General features: G+C 37.4%; 1 protein-coding gene across 9 annotated transcripts in view; it reads left to right on the forward strand.

The window, feature by feature from the left end:
• cadpsa (Ca2+-dependent activator protein for secretion a) overlaps nt 1-25,019 on the forward strand; it is a 119,458-nt gene that overhangs the window by 16,079 nt on the left and 78,360 nt on the right. For all 9 annotated transcript variants that reach the window (XM_059529391.1, XM_059529393.1, XM_059529394.1 and 6 more), the window contains exons 3-4: nt 3,971-4,084; nt 8,719-9,051. In XM_059529391.1, coding sequence (XP_059385374.1) covers nt 3,971-4,084; nt 8,719-9,051 — 447 coding nt within the window. The remainder of the gene's footprint in view (nt 1-3,970; nt 4,085-8,718; nt 9,052-25,019) is intronic.

The raw sequence follows: 25,019 nt of genomic DNA on the forward strand, positions 1-25,019 counted from the left end.
TCAGATGTGACAAACAAAAGAAAACTAACTAAATGCAGCATATCATTGAATTAAATCAATGGCAAAATTAAAAGGAAATCATGTTTACCTTGAACCTCTGATTACCAGTTCACAGTGTGCATGTGTTTGTATTTTAGAAAGACCAAGAACATGAGCAAGAAACTGCAAGCAAGCCATTGCACAGCATCTTTCAAAGTCAATTAAAAAAAATTGTTGATGCGCATTATACTATATATATATATATATATATATATATATATATATATATATATATATATATATATATACAGTACAGACCAAAAGTTTGGAAACATTACTATTTTTAATGTTTTTAAAAGAAGTTTCTTCTGCTCATCAAGCCTGCATTTATTTGATCAAAAATACAGAAAAAAAATTAATATTGTGATATATTATTACAATTTAAAATAATTGTTTTTAAATTTATTATACTTTAAATTATCATTTATTTCTGTGATGCAAAGCTGATTTTTTTAGGATCATTATCACTTGATCCTTTAGAAATCATTCTAATATGATGATTCATTATCAAAGTTGGAAACAGTTCTGCTGCTTAATATTTTTTCAGAACATGTGATACTTTTTTAGGATACTTTGATGAATAAAAAGTAAAAAAAAAAAAAAAAAGAAGCTATGTTTTTAAAATATAAATATTTTGTAATAACAATATACACAACTGGTCAGTAATTTGGGGTCAGTAATTTTTTTAAAATAAAATCAATACTTTTATTCAGCAAGGATGTGTTAAATTGATAAAAAGTGATAGTAAAGAAAATATATTATTAGAATATATATTAGAATTTTTTTTTATTTTGAATAAATGCAGTTCTTTTTAACCTTTTATTCATCAAATATATTAGACAGCAGAACTGTTTCCAACACTCATAATAAATCAGAATATTAGAATGATTTCTAAATGATCATGTGATAGACTGGATGTTACATGTGACACTGAAGGCTGGAGTAATGATGCTGAGAATTCAGCTTTGCATCACAGGAATAATTAAAAAAAAAAAAAAAAGACTATTCAAATAGAAAACTATTATTTTAAGTTGTAATAATATTTCACAATATTACTGTTTTTTCTGTATTTTTGATCAAATAAATGCAGGCTTGATGAGCAGAAGAAACTTCTTTCAAAAACATTAAAAATAGTAATGTTTCCAACTTTTGGTCTGTACTCTATATATATATATATATAAACCTATATATATAAAAGTTTATGTAATGATTAATTATATATTATTTTTTTGGTGCCACTTACATCAAGGAAACCCTGGCCAACTGCCAAACTAACCTTTGTTACAAAGGACTAAGTGATGAGTCACCTATGGCTATTTTCAGTATGTTATATTATTAATAATTCACATTTATTTAATCAACAAGGTGGATTCAATAATCCATAATAAATAATCCATCCATCCATCTGTCCATCCGTCCATCCATCCATCCATCTACTGTATAAATATCAATTCCCTGGCTCTGTCATGAGACAAGAGATTCGGTCTGCTCTCAGCCTCTTAACAATTTGTGTGTTGTAAATATTAGTGACGTGAAGAACATGTCAGGGTTACTGAGGGAGAGGACCCAGATGCAGAATGAACAAGGGATGTTTGACAAAAATAGACAGAGCACAATAGGAGGGAGTGGCTTGCACAGTCCGGACAGTAGGGCAGGGCATACAACAGTGAAAGTCCAACAGGAGGGGGATACTGGGGCAATGACTGGATAGCTGAGGGTGACGACTGGAACCAGCATAGGGAGGCAGCAGCTAGGACCGCTGCTGGGAGTTGGCAAGACCAGACAGAAGGTAGATAACCAGGCGAGACACAAAGGAGCAGAGAATTGCAGCTTGAAGATCACTTGCCAGAACTGACACAGCTGCAAGGGTGAGGGAACCAGTTGTCAGGGAACCACAGACGGCCAGGCCGGGCTGGAGGGGGAGAACACAACAGATAGAGACAACACAAGACCGGACAAAACAACCAGCACACTAGACAACACAAGCAATACAGGGAACAAGAAATTCCTTCCCAAAAACAGGGAAAAAGTAAATAAATAAATACCAAGAAACTAGGGGAAAACACAAATAAATAAAAGGTTAGGCCCTTACAGGTAAATGCTGAGGGAAACAAACTAAACTAGAGACTTGAATCTAGCAAAAGACTAGAAGGATACTCTGTGAAAATAAGCTTAAACTAACAAAAGGAACTAAAAGAGAAGACCTAGGGGAAAAAATAGCTCTTGGAGAACTCAACTTGGAGGCTCAACAGGAAAGTCCAAAAAGCAAAAACTAGATTTTGACAAGAAAAACATTAAACTGCAAAACACACGTTAGGCAAACATGCAGCCAAAAACGAACCGGCAACTACAAGAGGGAAGAGAGCACAATAAGAAGCATACAGCGACATGAGGAACAGGTGACAACACTCTGACTAATGAGGACTAAACAAGGGGGCGTGAACCGGGAAAACAAGGAGGAGGGACAAGAGGAGCACGTGGCAGACACAAGAGACACAACCATGTGTTCAGGCACAAAATAAACAAAGACACATTGAACAAACACAGTACAAACAAGGTTGTCAGGGCAGGATCCTGACAGAACACCTTAGAGTTGCAAATGGAACATGAATAACGGCTAAGCAGAACATAAAAAGAGCTCTGATCATTATCATTATCATCAATGATAATTAAGGAAATAAGACAAGGCTTAACTGTTGTCAAGCTTCCAAACATAAAATGCATTGTTTCATAGCCATATGAGCAAAACTCATTAGTGTCTGCAGCACTCTGTGGGCAATCAGTGTAATCTGGATGCTTGTTTCATATTTCTTCCGAATCGAGTCTCTATCCAGATGGATGAGAAGTGTTTCAAGATGGACAGTGTCTCTCATTTTCAGTTGTCTAAAGGTTTTATGTGGCCTCTTGGCTGAAATATGATCTGTTTTTGCAATTTGAAATTAGCAAGAGGTCTAATATTTAGTGGGGAAAAGTCTGTTGCTATTATGTGAATTCAAAGTTCAAAGGCCACATTCACCTCTTCATCAAAAGTCGATTATAACATTGAAAATGTTGAAATTGAAATTCAGACCAATCTCAGGTCAAAGTAATGAAAACTTCAGGTTCTACTGAATGAGACAAAAGGAACATTTACAGAGTAATTCTGGAGCTGGATTCACGAAACAATCTTAAAAATATAATTCTTAACTGTTAGTGAAGTGAAGTGACATACAGCCAAGTATGGTGACCCATAATCAGAATTCGTGCTCTGCATTTAACCCATCCAAAGTGAACACACACACCATGAACACACACCCGGAGCAGTGGGCAGCCATTTATGCTGTGGCACCCGGGGAGCAGTTGGGGGTTCAGTGCCTTTCTCAAGGGCACCTAAGTCGTGGTATTGCCTCGAACCCACAACTCTAGGGTTAGGAGTCATACTCTCTAACCACTAGGCCACGACTTCCCATATTGTCTAATTATCTTACTTTAAAAAGTTAAGAATATATTGTTATTCCAAAAATATGATTGTTCTTAAAATAAAAACTTAAGACATTCAAATAAGAAAAAAACAAGAAGAATCTTAACATTACGACAACCTCCAAATATTCTTACTGTATATCAACAAAGATAAGCAAGCATGTTGATCAGCAAGTGTTTAGTTAAAACTGCCAAACATGCAGATAACGCTATGCAGTTTTCTTCTTAAGAAAAACATTCTTACAAACTTCTTGGAATTTCATCTTGACAAATTTTCCTTTTTTGTGAATCCAGCACCTGGTCACCAAATAACTACATTGCCACATCCATCATTTCCTCATATGAATGAAGATGCTCCAAGCTAGAACAGATGATGTTAACATCTGAAATTTTTCATTTTTTTGATGTCACATGAATTGAAAATGCAATAATATATTTAAATTTCGGTCTTCTTGATGTTTTCTCTTCTCAGATCAGCAAGCAACACCTTCAGACAGTTAAAGATCGTTTCCAGGCCTTCCTGAGTGGAGATACTCAGATTGTAGCCGATGAAGCCTTCATCAATGCTGTCCAAAGTTACTACGAGGTTAGGCTCTTTTTTATTTATCAGTGCAAAAAGTCAGGACTTGCACTTGCAATGGATCTCAGACTAGCTCATCTTGGCATAGACCGCAAAACATAATTTCTTTCAAAAAAGAAAAATCTTACTGATCCTTGATGAATACGATGTTTATGTTGATATTAGATTAACTTTATTTGTTTAAATATCTTTCTGTTTGATATAAAAGGACAAGGACCTATTTTAATGAAACAAAGTGCTGGTGCAGACAGATGAATTCTTATCCACAAGAGAAACTGAACTAAAACTAGAATTCTCCAGTACATTCAGTCTGGTATTTGCAGCAATATAAGGTGATTTTCATAATTTAAAAGTAATCTTTCATACATAAATAAATATATAGTACTTTTTTGTATTGTTCATGAAAGTCTCTCTGATATAATAAGTCAAATCAGGGACATATTTTACACAAGAGTGGTCTGCCATGTTGATATTATGACATCATGACCAGCTGATCACTGCTCATTTTATCTTGGTAACCCCTGTATTAATTTATAGCGTAATAAAGAAATCCCAGCTGAAATGTAAAATGAGATTACAGACTAAAAATGTTTTTCGTGATGTTGCACTCTAATAAGTGCCATTATAGATCCCAAAGCCAATTTGTTGGTTATTTAAAGCTAAATGAGAGTTAACAAAACACAACAGAAGAAATGAATTGGTCTACCTTTAACCCTCTGAGTTCTAAGGGTATTTTTGGGGCCCGGAGAAGTTTTGTCATGCCCTGACATTTGTGCTTTTTTCAGTTACTTATAAACATCTAATGGCTAAAGTCTAATATCAGCACAAACTGGGCTATAATAATATGTGAGCATCATGTATGTACATGATTGTGTTTTTGAGAAAAAAAAATGTTATGCGTGGTTAGTGAAAAAATAAAAATGTTAAATCACTTGAATAAGGCAAAAAAAAAAAAAAAAACATACAGAACATTGGTTCCCATTGGAACTGGAGCTTGTAGCCTAGAATTTTTCTTTCTAAATTATATGAAAATCATCTTGTTTACTCACTCACAGAAAACAACATATTGAGACACTTTTTGTTTGTAAAAGTCATATGCGAGTAGGCGTCAACTATCATGAATATCATTGTGATTTACACCTGAGAAGACAAAGGCCTGCATAATGAGCTGCATAATGAGCCTTTCTTTCAGTCAGCTATGCCACTGAGAGGGAAGAGTTACAAGAAAGAATGTGAGGACAAATAAATGTATAGATTTTATATTTGTAGTTTATTTAGAATATATTTAATTATCCCACAACATAATTTAATATTCACTTGCGAGTACAGTTAAACAGTTTATTAGGAACGATCAAAGCTGATTTTTTTTTTCATCATTGCTCCAGTCACACAATCCTTCAGAAATCCTTTTAATCCTTTTTTTCTACAATAAAATATTATTATTATTATTATTATTATTATTATTATTATTATTATTATTATTATTATTATTAATAATATTGAAAAGAGCTGAGAATATTTTTTTTCCGTTTTTTTGGGGGATAAATTGAAAGAACCGTATTGTTTGTTACATTTGTTACATTTATATTATTTACATCAAGCTTTTGAATGGTATAGTATTGTATATTGTTATTGAAACTTCATAATGTTTCACTTGATTATACATTTAGTCAGGAATTATAGTTTGGAAAAAGTCTGTGTTGTTTTCTGTTGTGTGGGCGTATTCAAGGCGCGCGCTTCAGTGAAACATTAGAATCTGAATAGAGCATTCAGCGCGGGGGCGTGGTCACATATAATGAAGGGAGACTTGAAAAATGGACATCGCATTATTTTCATACGGATTACTTTATCACAGAATATTTGTTGACGCATTTGTATATTAATATTTGTATATTAATATTTGACGCATTTGTAAATGAAGACAAAGGCTGCAGACAGCACACCTTGTTTGTTATCTTTATTTTATAAATGCACAAAGTTTTGTTGTTATTATGTCTTTATACAAGAAAGTAGACCCTTTACAGATTTGATTGATGTATTGCTCTTATCTGTACGATCAAAACTGAAAGTGTAATTTAAGTTCTTTTCGGGGTTATCAGGAGAAAATGCCTCATACCGCGTATAAGCGTTAATATACTCCAAAGGGTTAAGCTACATTATGCTTTTGCAAATAAAAGTACTTTTGAATGCTCAGCTAGGTACCATTACTTAACTTTTGGGGACATTGTCTCTCCCATTAATATAATGCATTGTAAAGGGGATTGTTTAGAAATGTTAAGCTGTTTGTTTTATGCTGATTTGATGAACACTGAACAGAGTAATCCATGTCTTTGCATGTATTAAATACGTAAGGACACAGTTGCAGTCAATCTGTTAAATGTTTGAAGTGACTTCAGCTCAACATGTTGAAGGTACTAAGTCCTTGCAAAGGATTTTGTGAATCTACACAGCATCTACACTGCTACACAGGCTTGAGTTTTGGGTGAAAAGGAGATTGTTCTCAGAAGGGGTGGTACAGTAATTTAATGAGGTGAAACTAATAGGCGAAATGCCTTTGTATTCAGTCAAAGCTAAAGTCAGGTTTTCAATTCAATTAAAATCTGATACTCTTATTGAATATGTGCTGGATGTTCCCTCTCTGTCAACTCATCTCCCCTGCTTATCCAGGCATGTTAAGGGAATCGTATCAACTGGAGAGAGATACAGTAGGCCGAGATAAAAATATGAGAGGTGAATTGTGGGAAAATACAGAAAATAAAAAAGAGTGAAAGAACAGATTCTTAAATAAATATAACCTTAAACCCTACTGCAGATTGTCAGACAGATTGTGCACTGCCAGATTTGCACCGATTTTTGTCAGGTTATGAATCAGGACTCTACTGTGCACTTTATGACACAGGGAAAATCTTGTCTAATAGGACAAAGTATTTTTCAAGTGTCTTGATAGCCATTTAACAGGGTTGCGCTGACCTGTGGCCAATGTTTTTTAAACCAGAAAAATTGCTTGGAATTGATAGAAGCAGCCTTGGCCTTGATTCTCTGAGCTCATCTCTTCCTCTGATATAATATAATATAATATAATATAATATAATATAATATAATATAATATAATATAATATAATATAATATAATATAATATAATATAATATAATATAATATAATATAATATAATATAATATAATATAATATAATATAATATAATATAATCTGTTTTTCAGCGTCTAATTTTTATTCGCGAACATCTCTTTAGCTTTCTGTTTACTGAAACATTTGAAATCCTACTTGGAATGTGTATACTTATAAACAATTACAAGGGTATAAAGTGTATTATAATGCTCAAATGTTTGTTGGTCAGTAAATGGAAAAAGTAAAATTAATTCATAATTTAACAATTATCCTAGCCAAAATAACCATTTTATTGAGTAAAGACATTTATAATTTTACCAAAAAATCCTGTTTCAGATAAATTCCGTTTAGAACTTTCTATTCATAATAATATATATATATACATACATACATGCTTCTGTGCTTCTGTGGAATGGTCTGAGCAGTTCAATCAAACAAAGTGTTAATATGTTGCAATTTAGAAAAAGGTACAAAAGTTTTATGCTTGATAAGTATAGAAATGGAGAGGGTGAATGATAATTCATTATGGTGTGAAAGAATGCTTGATAATGGTTTTTGTATATGCTTTTTTCTTCATCTTAATATTAAGATAACGCTTTATTTAATTTAGTATTTTTTTTGTTGTTGTATTATTTAAAATGTTATGTTAATTTTTCTTGTTAGATTGTGAATTGGTTTGGGTAGTTACTGGGGGTAGTTTTTGATAAGCCTAGGGCTTCTAACTATCCCTTTTCGAACAGGTTGATTATTATATTATTATGTTATACATGTTTGTTTATTTATATGGATATTTCTTATGAATTGCTGTCATTTTTATTTTTTATTTTTTTATGAATTGTTCGAAATAAAGATTAATTCAATTCAATTCAACATATATATATATATATATATATATATATATATATATATATATATATATATATATATATATATATATATATATATATGTATGTATATATATATATATAAATATAAAAAAATTCTGTTTGTTGTTGAAATATTTACACAGTGGCTCTTGTAACTGATTTATTTAAACATACATTAATTTAGACATCACTAACAGGTAAAGTAAAATGTAATGAGTAATATTTCTCGAAATGTTCTTCATTTATAGTGCACTAATGAGCTGTGGACGCTGACTTGCCTGAAATAAATATATATATATATTTCTCCTTTTTTTGAACTGAGGCGTTTATATAGCAATCCATCAAAACGGCATTTATTGTTTGAATTGCTTGGATAAAATGTACATAATTTGAAAGATGAGACTTTGTTTTATTATCAAAGTTACAATTTATTAAACCGGAAGTTTCCAATAAAGTTCCTCTCATGCCGTTTAAAACAATGTTTGTTCAATACACATGCGTAACGTAAGACCAATATCACATTTTTTTTTAGATACGAATACGTTTACCGTTACATCACTAATATATGTATAAAACAACTGTATGAAATGAATACAATCTTACCAAGCACACATTTGTTACTGCAACAAAAATTTTCTTTGATCATAGGTGTTCCTTAAAAGCGACCGTGTGTCTCGTATGGTCCAAAGTGGTGGTTGCTCCGCCAGTGACTCCCGTGAGGTCTTCAAGAAGCACATCGAGAAACGTGTTCGCAGCCTGCCAGAGATTGATGGTTTGAGCAAGGAGACGGTCCTGAGCTCGTGGATCGCCAAGTTCGATACCATCTACAGGGGAGAGGAAGACCCACGCAAACACCAGCAGCGCATGACAGCCAGCGCTGCCTCTGAGCTCATTCTCAGCAAGGACCAGCTGTATGAGATGTTCCAACAGATTCTTGGCATTAAGAAGTTCGAGCACCAGCTGCTGTATAATGCTTGTCAGGTAAGGAGGGGACATTTATGCAAGTCTGTTCAGTGTGAGAGAAGCACTTGTGTCTTCTACAAGACATGGAAAATGTAGAGATATATGTGATTATCTGAGTCCAGTTTTGGCTCAGTAATCAGATTTTTGCCATGCTTTTCTTTTTTTGGAGGAAGATGACTAAACCCAAAGAGCTCTGCAAGAGTTGGCTTGAAAGAAAGAGTAATTATGTGTTATCTCAAAAGCTTAAAACGGGTTTAGAAAGCATCTGCAAGGACCAGAAAAACATCTGTCAGGCTTCCTGCAGCAGGCTGAGGAAATGTGACAGTGCCTTTACTAAGGAGGTGTGAGTTTGCAAATTATGCTTAAAGAAGTCACACTCTGTCTACACAGTATAGATCTTTTCAAAATCATAAGCTCTGCTCCAAAACCCAGTGAGTTGCCCATGGAGGCAGTATTTTAAGACCATTCCAAAAGGTATGCACCTTAATTAATAAAATAAAAAATACAAAATGGAGGGAAAGATGAGAAGAAAGAGACTTACACACTTACACAGCCATTGAAATGTTTGGGGCTATTTTTAACTTTCTGTTCATCAAATAATCCTGAAAAAAGATGCATCACAGTTTCCTTAAAAATCTGAATCGGCACAACTGTTTTCAGTGTTGATAATAATTAGACATGTATTTTGAACTCCAAATCAGCATATTAGAAAGATTTCTGAATGATCATGTGACACTGAAGACTTGAGTAATGATGCTGAAAATTCAGCTTTGCCATCACAACAGTGGTGGAGCCAGGATGTTTTCACAGGGGTGGCCAGGGAGGGGCCAGCAACCAGTCTGGGGTGGCACAGAAATTTTCATTATTTCAATACAAATATGTGTTTGACTATAATGTACAGGACTGTTTTAGTACCTAAAACACATCTGAGTACAATTACAGTAATTTCTACTTAACTGTAATTGAGATATTTTAATAAAGGGGCTAACTATAGCTTTCTTGCCCATTCAGCTTCTCAAAACTCCCAAATGCTTGCTCTCCAGCATTGCATACTCATGGATGAGACATGCAGATAGTTATGAAAATTTGAGAAAGGTTGGAAGTCAACAGTAGACATAAATGCCAGGAATATACAGGTGCATCTCAATAAATTAGAATGTTCATTTATTTCAGTATTCAACTCAAATTATGAAATTCATGAATTAAATAAATTCAATGCACACAGACTGAAGTAGCTTAAGTCTTTGTTTCTCTTAATTGTAATGATTTTGGTTCACATTTAACAAAAACCCACCAATTCACAACAATCTCAACAAATTAGAATACTTCATAAGACCAAAAAAAAAAAAACAATTTGTGTGAATGGTTGGCCTTTCTGGAAAGTGTTAATTGACTGTACATGTACTCAATACTTGGCAGGGGTTCCTTTTGCTTTAATTACTCCCTCAATTCGGTGTGGCATGGAGGTGATCAGTTTGTGGCACTGGTGAGGTGGTATGGAAGCCCAGGTTTCTTTGACAGTGGCCTTCAGCTCATCTGCATTTTTTGGTCTCTTGTTTCTTATTTTACTCTTGACAATAGCCCATAGATTCTCAATGGGATTCAGGTCTGGTGAGTTTACTGGTCAATCAAGCACACCAACACCATGGCCATTTAACCAACTTTTGGTTCATTGTGGGCAGGTGCCAAATCCTGCTGGAAAATGAAATTAGCATCTTCAAAAAGTTGGTCAGCAGAAGGATGCATGAAGTGCTCCAAAATGTATTGGTAAACTGGTGCAGCAACTTTGGTTTTCAAAAAACACAATGGATCAACACCAGCAGATGACATTGCACCCCAAATTATCACAGACTGTGGAAACTTAACACTGGACTTCAAGTAACTTGGGCTATGAGCTTCTCCACCCTTCCTCCAGACTCTAGGACCTTGGTTTCCAAATGAAATACAAAACTTGCTCTCATCTGAAAAGAGGTTTGGACCACTGGGCAACAGTCCAGTTCTTCTTCTCCTTAGCCCAGGTAAGACGCCTCTGATGGTGTCTGTGGTTCAGCAAATTCCTTGACACGTCTGTGTATGGTGGATCTTGATGCCTTGACCCCAGCCTCTGTCCATTCTCAAATTCTTGAATCAATTTTGCATGACAATCCTCATAAGGCTGCTGTTCTCTCGGTTGGTTGTGCATCTTTTTCTTCCATACTTTTTCCACTCAACTTTCTGTTATCATGCTTGGATACAGCACTCTGTGAACAGCCAGCTTCTTTGGCAATGAATGTTTGTGGCTTACCCTCCTTGTGAAGGGTGTCAATGATTGTCTTCTGGACAACTGTCAGATCAGCAGTCTTCCCCATGATTGTGTAGCCCAGTGAACCAAATTGAGAGACAATTTTGAAGGCTCAGGAAACCTTTGCAGGTGTTTTGAGTTGATTAGCTGATTGGCATGTCACCATATTCAAATTTGTTTAGATTAAATGTGAGCCAAAATCATCACAATTAAAAGAACTAAAGACTTAAACTACTTCAGTCTGTGTGCACTGAATTTATTTAATACACGAGTTTCACAATTTGAGTTGAATTACTGAAATAAATGAACTTTTCCACGACATTCTAATTTATTGAATGTACAATGAGTTATTTTAGTTTAATTTTCTCATAATTTCTAGTATAAGTGCACTGTGCTCCCATTTATTTGTGCATTAAATTACAAATAAAAAAATACATATCTGCTCGTGCCTTATATTGTGATCTCGAATTGCATATGTTTTATATTTTAGTGCAGGTCATGCATTTGAGAGACATTCTTGTGTGCTGCGTATACGTGCACAGTTTGCAGCTTTAATCACATTTTTGGTAATTTCATGACTTAGCTGACGACAGAGCTAGGTACGTATGCTCATAGTTTCTTGTGCAGGTTATTTATGATGACGTGATACAGAACGTGCACCACATATTTGCTTACTGTTGACGTGTGCGCTGTGAGCACAGTAAAATGGCTGATTAGACAGGAAAGTTGTGTTTCACTGACATATAGTGTGAACAACATCTCATCAGACCGCAGTTCACTGTTGTTTTACTGAAGTTCATTTGGCTGCTGTAGCTTTTCTGCGCTCGTTTGACTCACACCTGACATCATCCATGAAATACCAAAAAACTATCAATTAAATGTTTACATTTAAATAAATACTTTTTGGGGGTAGACAGCTTATGATTTAACATGTCCCACATTCCACATATTTTGCACAGAACAATAACAAAAACTTCTATACAGGGTCCAGAAGTCTAAAATGACATTGAAAAACTGGGATGGAGTATTTAACTTATACTTTAAAAATTATATATGTAAGTAAATAATTAAATAAAATGGAGAAATATGTAAGAACCTACAATAGGACTCTTGCCCCGAAACATTAAAAAATGACATCTTTTTAGACCCCACTGTGTTCTATGGATTTGTGAAAATTAATACACAGTTCAGCTGTATGACAATTGGGATAAGAATGGGAAACACCTTTATACAGAATTTCATAAAGGCTTCTACAGATTTTGGTCAGAAAACAAAAGCACTGGATCCGGAGGAGGTGTCAGTGTAGGAGTCTGCTATTCAAAATTTTTCCAATGTCTGCGTTCACATTGGAGCCAAACGGGCTCATTTGAGTGTGTGCCATTTTGATTATCTTTCTATTAGCCTTGTGAATCCTGCTTACTGTGTGGGAATGGTAATATTTTAGTAACCATAGCAACGGTGGACACGCCGACCAAGTCTTACCTCAAATCAAACCCAGCGGCACCCCAGTCCTGTGGTTACAAACGCTGCCATATTTGTCTCTTTCTTTCTCTCTGTCATTCTCTCTGCTATTTTATGCAGGGTGCTTAAGTCTTTTATTTTTCACAGCAAGTCATTATTTCAGTTTTTCCACTGGGACTTCCAAGCCCCATCCTGCTTTTTAAAGTAAATCTTGTTGATAGGCAGAGTCTGTATTAAACAGCTGCGTGTGTGTGTGTGTGTGTATAAAAGCATTCAGTATCAGTGCATTGGCTGTCTCCTGGGTAGTAGGAGTTTAATCCAATCTATCGACTATTTCCTGAGGGCATTTCAAGATACTGGCTGTGGATGCCAAGAGCCTAACAGACAATTAAAACCGATGCTGGAAACACAGATCAGTCAATCAGTGGAAATCAAAAACTTATTAATTTTGGGCCCTCAACTCACTCTAATGGTACTTTAGCAACTCTTGTGCAACTGTTGCTTATGAAGTTAATTATATATAATTATTAGGGGTGTTAATTTAACATTAATTTGTAATTAATAAAAAAAAGCCAATTCGCATTTTAATTATTCAATAAAAATAACATATGTTAAAATTGAATGAAAAGAAATGTAACATTGTATCATGTGCTTAACAAATGGATCATCTGCAGTGAATGGGTGCCATCAGAATTCAAACAGCAACATCATAATAATCCACAATCTCAATTTACAATTTGTGAAGTAAAAAAGCTGCGTGCTTATAACCAAAATAGTCAGTAATCCATAATAATATTTTCTCCAGTGAATAAGTTCATCCCCTGTTGTTCTCTCACGTTTTTGCTTGTAAATGGTGCTTGATTTGTGCATATTTCTCTCCTGATTCAGAAGAGACCCTTTTTTTCACTGGCGAAAGCAATATTATGGATAGAGGACCTCTATATTAGCTAGATGCTATGCTTTGTAGTTGAAAAAGGCTTGATAATGATGATGATGATGATGATTATTATTATTATAACAAACATGTTGTTTGCTTCACAAAATTATTAAGTTAATTAATGCTAATTAATGGACTGGACAAACTCATCTACATCTTGAAAAAAAAAAAAATATATATATATATATATATACATATATATATATATATATATATATATATAATTTATTTATTTTTAATTCAATTCAAATTCAACTAGACAGATGTCAGAACTTCAGAAAGCTTAACAGTGAACACAAAGCAGTAGCTTGATGCTAGTCTCCTCATATGCACATGGTGTACAGTAAGATCAAATTCATTAATGGTGTCCCCTGGTGAGGGCACAGTTATAGAATGATGCATCCACCTCACAGAACACAGCAGGAACCTTCTTCAACTCCATGTCAGTCATGACCTGAGTGCCACACCGATGCCACACTAGGTGGGAGGTCTGACCCTGGGAATCTCATCAAAAGAGCCCACTGCTGGCCTACAGTTTTTCGCTCTTTCCTCTTTACTCTTTCTTTCACTCATTCTCATCGTATTTTCAACAGTACATATTGATTAACAAATGCATTTTACCCTGCAATGATGACATAAACTGGAACAAATTGGATTTCATCCATGCGCCCAGGATATGCGATTTGGTGTGGGCGTCCTGATGTAGGAAACATTATTCTGTTGAATGAGATTTGTCTTCCTGGCTTTGATAATGAAAGCCCAATCTGATGTAATTGGCATGAATTGCAAATACAAGAGGAGCAGCAAGCTGACTTGACCGGGATGTGCGCTCTCTGGTTGATTGCTGTTAAGTGAATACAAACTAAAGACAAATCAGCAGCGGTTTTGTACACGTACACATGCACTTTAACAAATGGTGCCCTTACTGGAACGCATTCATGACAGAGACACTCTCCGTATTACCAAAAGTCAACACAGAAATGGCTAAACAACTACAAAAGCATTTTCACAGGCTTTTCTTTAGATGACGCTTAAATGAGCAGACATTGGTAGGCTGGTGCAGTGAGAACAGCTGTTGCTACTCATTTACTCTCATCAAACCTCGTTGTGCTATCTGCGTTTTCTGAAATTGCAGCTTTGAAAGCTCCGAAAATAAATACCATGCACACATTTATGTCGTGCTTAGATGAATCCCTTTGCGACTATTATGTGTGTGTTTTGTGGTGCGTTTGATTTCCGCAGTGTGGCTGTGCATTGGTGAGGGTCTGTGCGTTTAAGCCACTGGTTTGACAGAAATCACCTCAGCACCCTTTCTGTGACCTGAGGTAGTTGTCATGGAGACCATGAACACACAGAGCTTTTAAACACTCTCATGCCCATCAGCTGTTCTTCCCAGGCCTTTGTTGAATTCTTAATTCTGATTGGTTGATTCGTGTTGATTCATGTTTCATGTTCCATGATTTAAATTGTACAGCTATGAAGTAGTTTTAGGTTTTCTTATCGCATTGTAGTTATATATAGGACAGTAATTACCTTATCGTGGAGCCTTTTATTCTAGTAATGCCAGACTATACTGTTATACAGCCAGATATTTTATTGGTGGCTGCAAAACACTTTTGATAAACATGAATTTATAAATGCAGTGTATCACTCACGACTGTCGAATTATTGCAATGTCAGTGCCCACCTGAGGTTTAGCTTCCTTTCCGAAGGTTTCTTTTTTCTGATAGTAAAAAAGTAGAGTAACCATTGAATGTTTAGAAATCCATTTTGGAAAAGGACCCTTTTGACCATGGCAGTCATTTGCTGTAGCCACAAGAATACCTTGTCACTAGGGATTATTTGGTGAAATGTACAGTAATGATATAATAGAGCTGACGTGAAAGCAGCAAAGCCTTTGCTTTCTTGCACTCTGACACAGTCTATATTGTGACCTGCAAATACATGTTTTCTCCAGGCAGGATTATGGGATCATGTGAGACTCTAATGAGTTGTATTAATTTAACATAGAACCCTTGTAGCTCCCATATCTCATTAAAAAAAATATTTATAGATCTAGTAAATTAGTTGTCTTGGTTATGTACTGGACATGTTCTGTGTGTTTCTCCCACCCATGTCTGTACATTTCCGCTCATCTGCATGAAAACAGATCTGTCTGCTCTCTTTCTGTATCTCAACAAGCTGACACTCCTGTGCTGATTGCAGTGGTAAAGAGTAATTAACTGAGGAGATAGAGAGATTGTTTAGAGTGTGTTATCTGCACAGTCGTCAGCAGAATCTGTGTCCAGAATAATGGGATTGAATTGGTTAGTCACTATGGCAGAACTACAGTAAATACTTACAATATTAAAAATTGCCAGGTAAGCTGCGTAGCCGACAGGGATTTCACATGGATTTGTTGTGAAAAAGGACTGTGTAATGATTTAAACCTTCATATTCATCCGGAAGAAGGAGGCGGGCTCCGGCGGACAATCAAATAACATTTTAATAATACAAAATAAACACAAAACAGCGCACCAGCCCCTCACGGACGACTGGTGTGCTCAAATAAAAACCAAAATACAACTAAAAGCCCAGGCTTGGTCCTCTCTCGTCCTTCAATGTCGTCGCTCCAGTTTTATATCCTTCCATCTCCTATGTGGGACTCGAGACTGGTGGTGGGTCACAGGTGTCGCTGATTTCCCAATCACTCCACCGGCCTCACTCGTGTTCCCACATCCTCTCGACCCTCGAGACTGCACTCTACTCCCCCCCCCGTTCACGGGGACCTGCGGGAACCTGGGGGTAGGACAGACGAGGCGAGAGAAAAGGAGATGGAAGGAGGAGCGACAGAGACGAGAGAGGGGAGAGAGGAAAAAAAAAATTCCGGTTCCCAGCCGCACTGCTGCTCAACCCTCCACCGGCTGGGTGATCTCCTCCACGGTGCCTGGCGGTGGCACTGGACGGCCCTCTGCGGACGGCACGACACTCCTCCGCTGCCCGGTGGACGGCGACTGCTCCTCCGGTTTTGGGCAGCCGGCAGGAGTACCCCGTTCCCTGCTCCTCCGGATTCCTTCACGGAGGCAGCAGGCTCCGGCCCCCTGGCGAATGGCGCCGACTCCTCCGCTCCCTCACGGATGGCAGCCGTCCCTCCACATCGCGGGCGGCTGGCAGCGAGCTCGCCCATCCCCGGCAACTCACTCCAGCCCACCGCCTCGAGCGTCCATGGTGGCACACTCCCTCGCCTGCTCGATGGCACCGCGGATTCACCACAGCGGCGAGGGATCTTCAGTAGCGCGTCCCTCCTTCTCCCGGGCTTCGGCACCACTGTAATGATTTAAACCTACATATTCATCCGGAAGAAGGAGGCGGGAATCGGCAGACAATCAAATAACATTTTAATTATAAAAAATAAACACAAAACAGCGCACCAGCCCCTCACAGACGACTGGTGCGCTCAAATAAAAACCAAAACACAACTAAAAGCCCAGGCCTGGTCCTCTCTCGTCCTTCACTGTCGTCGCTCCAGTTTTATATCCTTCCATCTCCTATGTGGGACTCGAGACCGGTGGTGGGTCGCAGGTGTCGCTGATTTCCCAATCACTCCACCGGCCTCACTCGTGTTCCCACATCCCTCGGCCCCGCCCCACTCGTCACAGACTGAAATACAAATGTACACTTCATATTATAAAGTTGACTTTTTGGCAATTAATGGTTAGGGCGAATATAGACATAAACATTATTATTGTCATATTATTGGCTTCTTGTAAGTTAGGACTCCCACTTAATAATAATAATAATAATAATAATAATAATAATTCCTTACATTTATATTGTGCTTTTCTAAGCACTCAAAGTGCTTTACACTTAGCTCAATAGTGCCCTATCATAATACAAAGATACATACAAGTGAACAATTCAAATAATTCAATTCAAATTATCCATTATTAAACATAAACATAAAAAAATACAATAAAGAAAAATAATAGTTAATATATATATATTTTGTACTGTTTAGCTATGGTACTTATATACTGTATCTCCCAGGTGGTTTTTATGTATTAGACACTGCACTTGATTTTTTAGTATGTATGTATATATATATATAAAGTACAGACCAAAAGTTTGGACACAACTTCTCATTCAAAGAGTTTTCTTTATTTTCATGACTATGAAAATTGTAGATTCACACTGAAGGCATCAAAACTATGAATTAACATAACATATATACATATATACATAACAAAAAAGTGTGAAACAACTGAAAATATATCATATTTTAGGTTCTTCAAAGTAGCCACCTTTTGCTTTGATTACTGCTTTGCACACTCTTGGCATTCTCTTGATGAGCTTCAAGAGGTAGTCACCTGAAATGTTCTTCCAACAGTCTTGAAGGAGTTCCCCGAGAGATGCTTAGCAGTTGTTGGCCCTTTTGCCTTCTGTCTGCGGTCCAGCTCACCCCTAAACCATCTCGATTGGGTTCAGGTCCGGTGACTGTGGAGGCCAGGTCATCTGGCGCAGCACCCCATCACTCTCCTTCTTGGTCAAATAGCCCTTGATGCTTTCAGTGTGACTCTACAATTTTCATATTCATGAAAATAAAGAAAACTCTTTGAATGAGAAGGTGTGTCCAAACTTTTGGTCTGTACTGTATATGATGAAGGAGAGGATGGAGATTATGCCGCTGATTATATCCTTTCTTCAATATATATATTATCTCATTAATATTGTGTAATTATTAATCAAGTGTTTGATCAATATTTAACCTCCAAGATTGTTGTATGATGTGACTAAATGAAGAAGCCATCTATATACCATAGATTGATGCATGCCTACTCAGAAACATATTTTCTCTTCTTAGAAGTGTTCTTAGAAGTCTTAGGTTTTACATGTCGCGAACATGTGTGAGTGTATTCTCTTTCCTAGGGTCACAAGGTCAGCCAAAAGGGACCGGAGGAGGCCTCTCCTCTATGTGCTACGAGGGAGACATGCAGTACTATGACATGTCTAAATGTATACTAGATATTAAGAACTCTGTTTTATCCTGTATTTCTATTCTTCAAGATTAATGTCAGCCTGCTATGTGTGTGTAACCAACCATAGTGATAAGAAGACTTGCCAGTACTAGAGAACCTTGGAAATAGCAGATAAGGGTTGTGTTTTTGTGTGTGTGTGTGTGTGTGTGTGTGCCCATAAGAGATGCAGCTGACATCGCTGGATTTTAGACCTAAGATGAGGTGTCTTCTTCACCCGTGCTGACGCCTGCTACAATCACTGGAGATATGCTGAAGATGTATATGTCCATATGTGAAGATTGTCTAAGTTTATCTAGGTTTTGGAACCAATCATATTGCTGCTGACCAGAGCTTTGACGTAGTTAATTCTCCTGTCTGGAGTATAACTATGACTGATTTTGTATTGTACGGGGGCGGCCTGCGAACTCCTGCAAGAGTGTTGAAGCTGACTTCTGCTGATGAAACTGCAAACTATTTTCTTCAAGTAAAATTATTATTATTAATTGAACTCATCTCTGACTCCTGGTCTTCATTGCGACAACATATCTGGTCCTTGGGTTTTAACTGTTAAATAACCCCAACAATGATATGCTACCATTGGTTAATGTATCGAATATATATATATATATATATATATATATATATATATATATATATATAGAGAGAGAGAGAGAGAGAGAGAGAGAGAGAGAGACACACACACACACACACACACACACACACACACACACACACACACAGTATATACAGTGTATGCTGAAATGCAGAATGTGTAAACTTATTAAACAAAGAAATAGATGTGAAGGTAACAGCAGACTGCTTCTAAAAATCATTTAGATAGGGCTGTATTACAAGAGACTCTGTGTGTGTGTATAATGTGCTTTCTTGCCCATAGCCATATTCCTCTTGCAATAACCCAGGCTTCTGTAATTGTCTTCATGCATGGATTCATCACATGCATTTTTGATGTGTGGACGCCAGCCATTTGCCCTCTTTCATCATGGTAGAGCTTGGCTAGTCAAGATCCACTTTACCCCTGCCTGTGCTCAGTACCAGAATGGATCACTTCTTATTACCCACATCCTCACTATTGATCAGGAGCAGAGCCCTGGGCAATAAGACCAGGTTTTTTTTTTCCTAAAGCTAGAATAATTTGGTCGAATCATTGGCAGGGGCGCACAGGGCCCTTGCATGGTGCCTAAGTCCACTACTGGTCCTTGGAGATCCTGATAGTGTTCTATTCTCTGCTTCCCTTCCTCTGTTGGTTTTTCTCAGCCTGTAATAGTGATTACATCCGTGACCCTGTCTTAGATTATCTCCCTGCCCTCAAAAACTTGCTGAAATTGGAATATTGGTTCAATTATATTTTCCATTGATTTGACTATTGCCCGTCTCTCCATTTTCTATATGTGATAAAGATAAAAACTAACCTAGACTTTCGCTGCCTAGTGGTTGAAAGAGCAGAGACCTTTACTTTTTCCTCTGGTTTGTGAAAGATTGTGGTTGCAGATATGTGTACACTAAAACTCTGTATGACTTTGCTTTAATTTTTCAGAGTTATTGTGGGTGTAACACTGTGCCTTGAAATCAGAAAAACATGAAATCAGATGTCTATAAAGTTCACCCCCTGCTAGCTTTGTACGCCTTCTCCATCATGCGATGTTGGATGATAATCACGGTTACACCTACGCTTATCAGCGCTCTACTTAGTTGTCTCTGTCCCAGAACTAACTTCACCAAACAGACTAAATATTTAACTACCAGAGTTTAAGAAGCTCTCTTGATAATGTGAAACAGCAGGTCATTTTAGGTTTATCCCTGGAGAGAGGGACTGTGTTGTCAATGTGCTACAAAATACTGTGGCAGTGCTATGGTACACTGATGACAAATAATTGCAATAATATTTTTTGAATTGTATGTCAGTCCCTACTTTAACCTACAATGGAAGCTACATATAAAGAGTCAGTTGTTGCATCTTGACATATAGCATTATTGTTTGCTGCATTCAGATTCATGAATTATTTTCTTGACAAATAATTTTCTTGTTGTATTGTTAACAAAAAAAAAACCCCATAAAACTAAAGCTATTAAAAATAGTTTTCTGTAACTGAAATAAAGCTAAAATAAAATAAAAACACTATATTACATAAAAAAATCTAAACTTAAAAAAACAAATGAAATTAAAACTGTTCCTAAACTTGCAACTAACTGAAATAAATAAGTTTAAGTTATCTAAAAATACTATAATAATAACTATAACTATAACTATAACTATAATAATGATAATAATAAAGATTATTAAAAAAAAAAGCTAAATAGAAATATAAAAAAGGCAAAAGCATAAAATTACTAGAACTAAAATGGAAAACAAAAAAATTTAATTGAAATTACAATATTATTAAACATTATAATAGTACCAAAATAATCCTGAAATAAGACTGTGGGTAACTGAGTGCTGAATTGGCCTACTTAGCGGAGTTCGTTACTTTGGGAAAATAGATAACTACTTTAATTGTCTTTAAAAACATGAAGATGATATGTCTTGGGGATGTGAATCTGTATTGGGATTGAACCTTGCATGACAATGACATTGTCATTAAACAGAAGAATGCAACAAACAGCATGTTTATTGGAGGTTTTGACACATACACATGGATAGCAGGTGAGTGATTGTTCAACAGAGCAATGCAGACATATTGCAGTAAATAACAGTCTTATCTTTCTAGGTCTGGATATACTGGTGTTGGTGAGCCGGATCCAGAGGTTGAATGCAAAAGAATATATTTAAAACAAAAAAGAAAAGAAAGAAGGTAAGTCCATGCAGGTAAATGGTCGGATAGCATTTAGGAAGGAACAACAAGACCAGACAACAGTGAACTGAGGTGAGTGGTTAATATAGTCTGACAAATGCAGGCAAAGAACTCTTGTGAATGTGAACGAGTAGGCAGAGTGAAGGGGTCTGGTGCTGTGGATGTTGTTGACTCTGTGACACTACCCCCCCCCCCTATTCCATGGGCAGCTCCTGATGTCCATGCCAGACGACGACAGGAGGATGCCTTTGCCTCTTGGTGCTGGATGATTGGGAATTCAAGTAGCAGAGATGGGTCTAGTATGTCATCACAGGCAACCAAAGATCCTTATTCTGGGCCGAACCCCTCCCAGTCTACAAGGTACTCTAGGTGACAACCCCATCATCGGGAGTCTAGGATGGTGTTGACTCTGTAGATGTTCTTCTCCAAACGATCCTTCATCATCAGGCACATTTAAGCACCAGACCCTTGAGAAGAAGGAAGCAGAGGATCAGTATATGGTTTCAACAGGGTTACATGAAGAGAAAGTAAAATTCTGTAGTGAGGAGCAAGATTTAGACTGAATGTGACTTAGTTAATTTGCCTCTAGATTGATAATGGACGACATAGCGGGAACTTAGCATGCAACAGGGCAGTCAAAAACAGATGTCCCTGGTTCAGAGCTCTTTTGTCTCCGAACTGCCCTCTGCAGCTGGATGTAAACTAAATCCCAAACCCTCTCGCTCTCCAGGAACCACAGCTTGAAACAGGGGGAGTTGGTAGCCGAGTATACACTGGAAGGATGTTAACCCAGTGGTGGCTTGATGCAGGGAGTTCTGTGCATACTCGGTCCATGGTAGGTAACAGCTCCGGCTGTCTTGATGTTCATGACAATTTGACTGCAGGTATCTCCTTATTTATTGTTTCTTCCGCTCAGTCTGGCAATTAGACTGTGGATGATATCCCATTGTTAAGCTGCTCCGGAGATTAATTGAGGTCCATTGTCAGACACAATGTGTTCGGGGATCCCAAAATGACAAAAGACTTGCTGGAAGAGGGTTTCAGCAGTTTTAAAGGCAGTAGGTCGTCCTTTAAAGGAATCAACTTGCAAGCTTTGGAGAAGCGCTCTACAATGATGAGGAAACATGTGAGTATCTGAAGAAAGTAAATCTGTGATTAAATCATTTCCAATGTGTGACCATGGCCTGTTAGGTTAAGGAAGGGGGACTAACTTTCCTCAGGTATGTGGAGAGGGACCTTGGATATGGCACAGACTGAACATCCCTAGACGAAGTGTGAGATGTCCTGGACCATATTGGCCGACAGGGTTTGCTGGCTCCCTGGGTGTCCAGAGCTGGGTAATGTATGAGCTGAGACCATGAGGGACAGATGGAGATGAGTTGGCACATAAATTCATCCCTTAGACAGCGTGGCTTCCACAATCTTTTCATCAATAGACCACTCAATCAGGCTGACAATGATGGCTGGAGGGAGAATGGGTTCCAGAGGAGTTGTCTCTGAGTCAGGGTGGTAGATATGTGTCCACTTTCTTTTTAAATTCCCTGGCCAGTAAGTCACAGTGAAATTGAATCTGGTGAAGAAGAGAGCCCAGCAAACTTGAAGGGTGTTTAGTCTTTAGGCTTCCCGGAAATACTCAAAATTGCATTGGTTAGTGATGACCTCATAAGGATGTTTAGCTCCCTCCAGTTAATGGCACCACTCTAAGGCAAGTTTAATGGCCAGCAGTTTGCCGATGCTCTTTCACCCCTCCTGAGTGGTTCCCTGTAGCATTGGCATAGAATATGCGGGGGACATATTCCCCAGACTTTTAATAAAACCTAAACTCTTCCCCTGCACTTTTTGGGCAAGTGTGTCCATGTAGATGTCTTCAAGGTCCAGTGTATTGATTAAAATTTAAAAGAGACAAGATAGTCACATCGTTTTGGATACGTTTTATTCCTATCCAAAACAATGTGAATATTTGACATTTCTGTCCCCCTCACCTCTAAAATGATTGCTATGTTTCTGCCCTGTAACATAACTGAATAAAAAACTATATGCTGTGTTATCTTCATTTAAGAGATCAAATAGGTGGCTCCACTTGAATTTTATTCAGTGTAAAAGGGGCCAAAATGGCTCTTTTGATGTTATAGGGTTCAGACCCCTGATGTAGATGTTGACAAAACGATGTAGGAACTCCCAAAACACCTCATTCATAAATCCCTGGAAGAATGAGGGTGCGACGAGATATTTTTAGTGGCCTGTGTTATAAAGATACATGCTTCCAGTAACTGCTCCAGGGATTCTGGGACCAGAGGAAGAGTGTACTGGAACTTGACCATCTGGGAGTTGAGAGAGAGAGCACAGTAGTCGATGCAGGTTTCCAATGAAAAGAAACTTTAAGCAGCAGTGAAAGTGGATGGATGGATTGAATTCTTGCTTGAGAGCCTCCACAACGTACTCCTCCATGGCCTTTAATCCAGGATGGACAACGTGTAGACTTTACCTCATGGTAATGAAGCCCCAGGCAGCAGGTCAATCGCATAGTTCCATGGCCGATGTGGTGGTAGTTTGGTTGCCAGTTGCTTACTGAAGACATCCTGGAACACCTGGTATTCTGGAGAAATCTCTTGTGGATTGGAGGTGTCAGGACTCTTAGTTCTCACTCCATTGTTGCACATCACCTGTTTTCCAGTTCACAAGGGTAGCATTTTCTAATATCCACTGGCGGTGGTGTCGGCTGTAGAACCCTCCAGCACCATAAATGAGATCCTTTCCTGGTGTAGACATCCAATGCAGAGGGTCACAGTGGGGGAACAATGATGGATGTAGCCATGGACCAGCATTTTTCCCAGTATGGAGTGAACGGTGAACTTGAGGACAATGTTTCCTCAGGAGATAAAGCTTGCGAAGTAGATTGAATGAGATGAAAGTTATTAGAATAACATCTGAAAAGGTAGAATTTGATGAACTGGTGTTGGTGAGCCAGATCCGGAGGTTTGATGCAGATGAATATTGAACGAAAGAAGGTAAGACAGGTAAGACATGCAGGTAAGTGGTCTATTAGCATCCAGGAAGGAACTGAGGAGAGCGGTTAATATAGTCTGTGCTGATTGGATGTGACAGGTGCAGGCGATCAGAACTCTTGTGACTGTGAAGGTGTGGGCAGAGTATAGGAGTCTGGTGCTGTAGGTGTTGTTGACTCTGTGTCAGACATACAGTGCTGTATAAAAAGTATTTTTATTTTCTTTCATATTTGTCACAATTTAAATGATTCAGATCATCAAACACATTTTAATATTACACAAAGATAACCCAAGTAAATACAAAATGCAGTTTTTAAATGATTACTTTTTTTAAAGGGAAAAATGCTGTCTAAACTTGCCTGGCCCTATGTGAAAAAGCAACTGCCCCCTAAACCTATTAATTGGTTGTGCCACCCTTGGCGGCAACAACTGCAATAGATTTTTTGCATTAACTGATAGTGAGTCTTTCCCAACTGTGAAGGAATTTTGGCCCACTCA

The sequence above is a fragment of the Carassius carassius genome, chromosome 38 (assembly GCF_963082965.1).
Source record: "Carassius carassius chromosome 38, fCarCar2.1, whole genome shotgun sequence".
In the NCBI taxonomy this organism is placed as follows: Eukaryota; Metazoa; Chordata; class Actinopteri; order Cypriniformes; family Cyprinidae; genus Carassius; species Carassius carassius.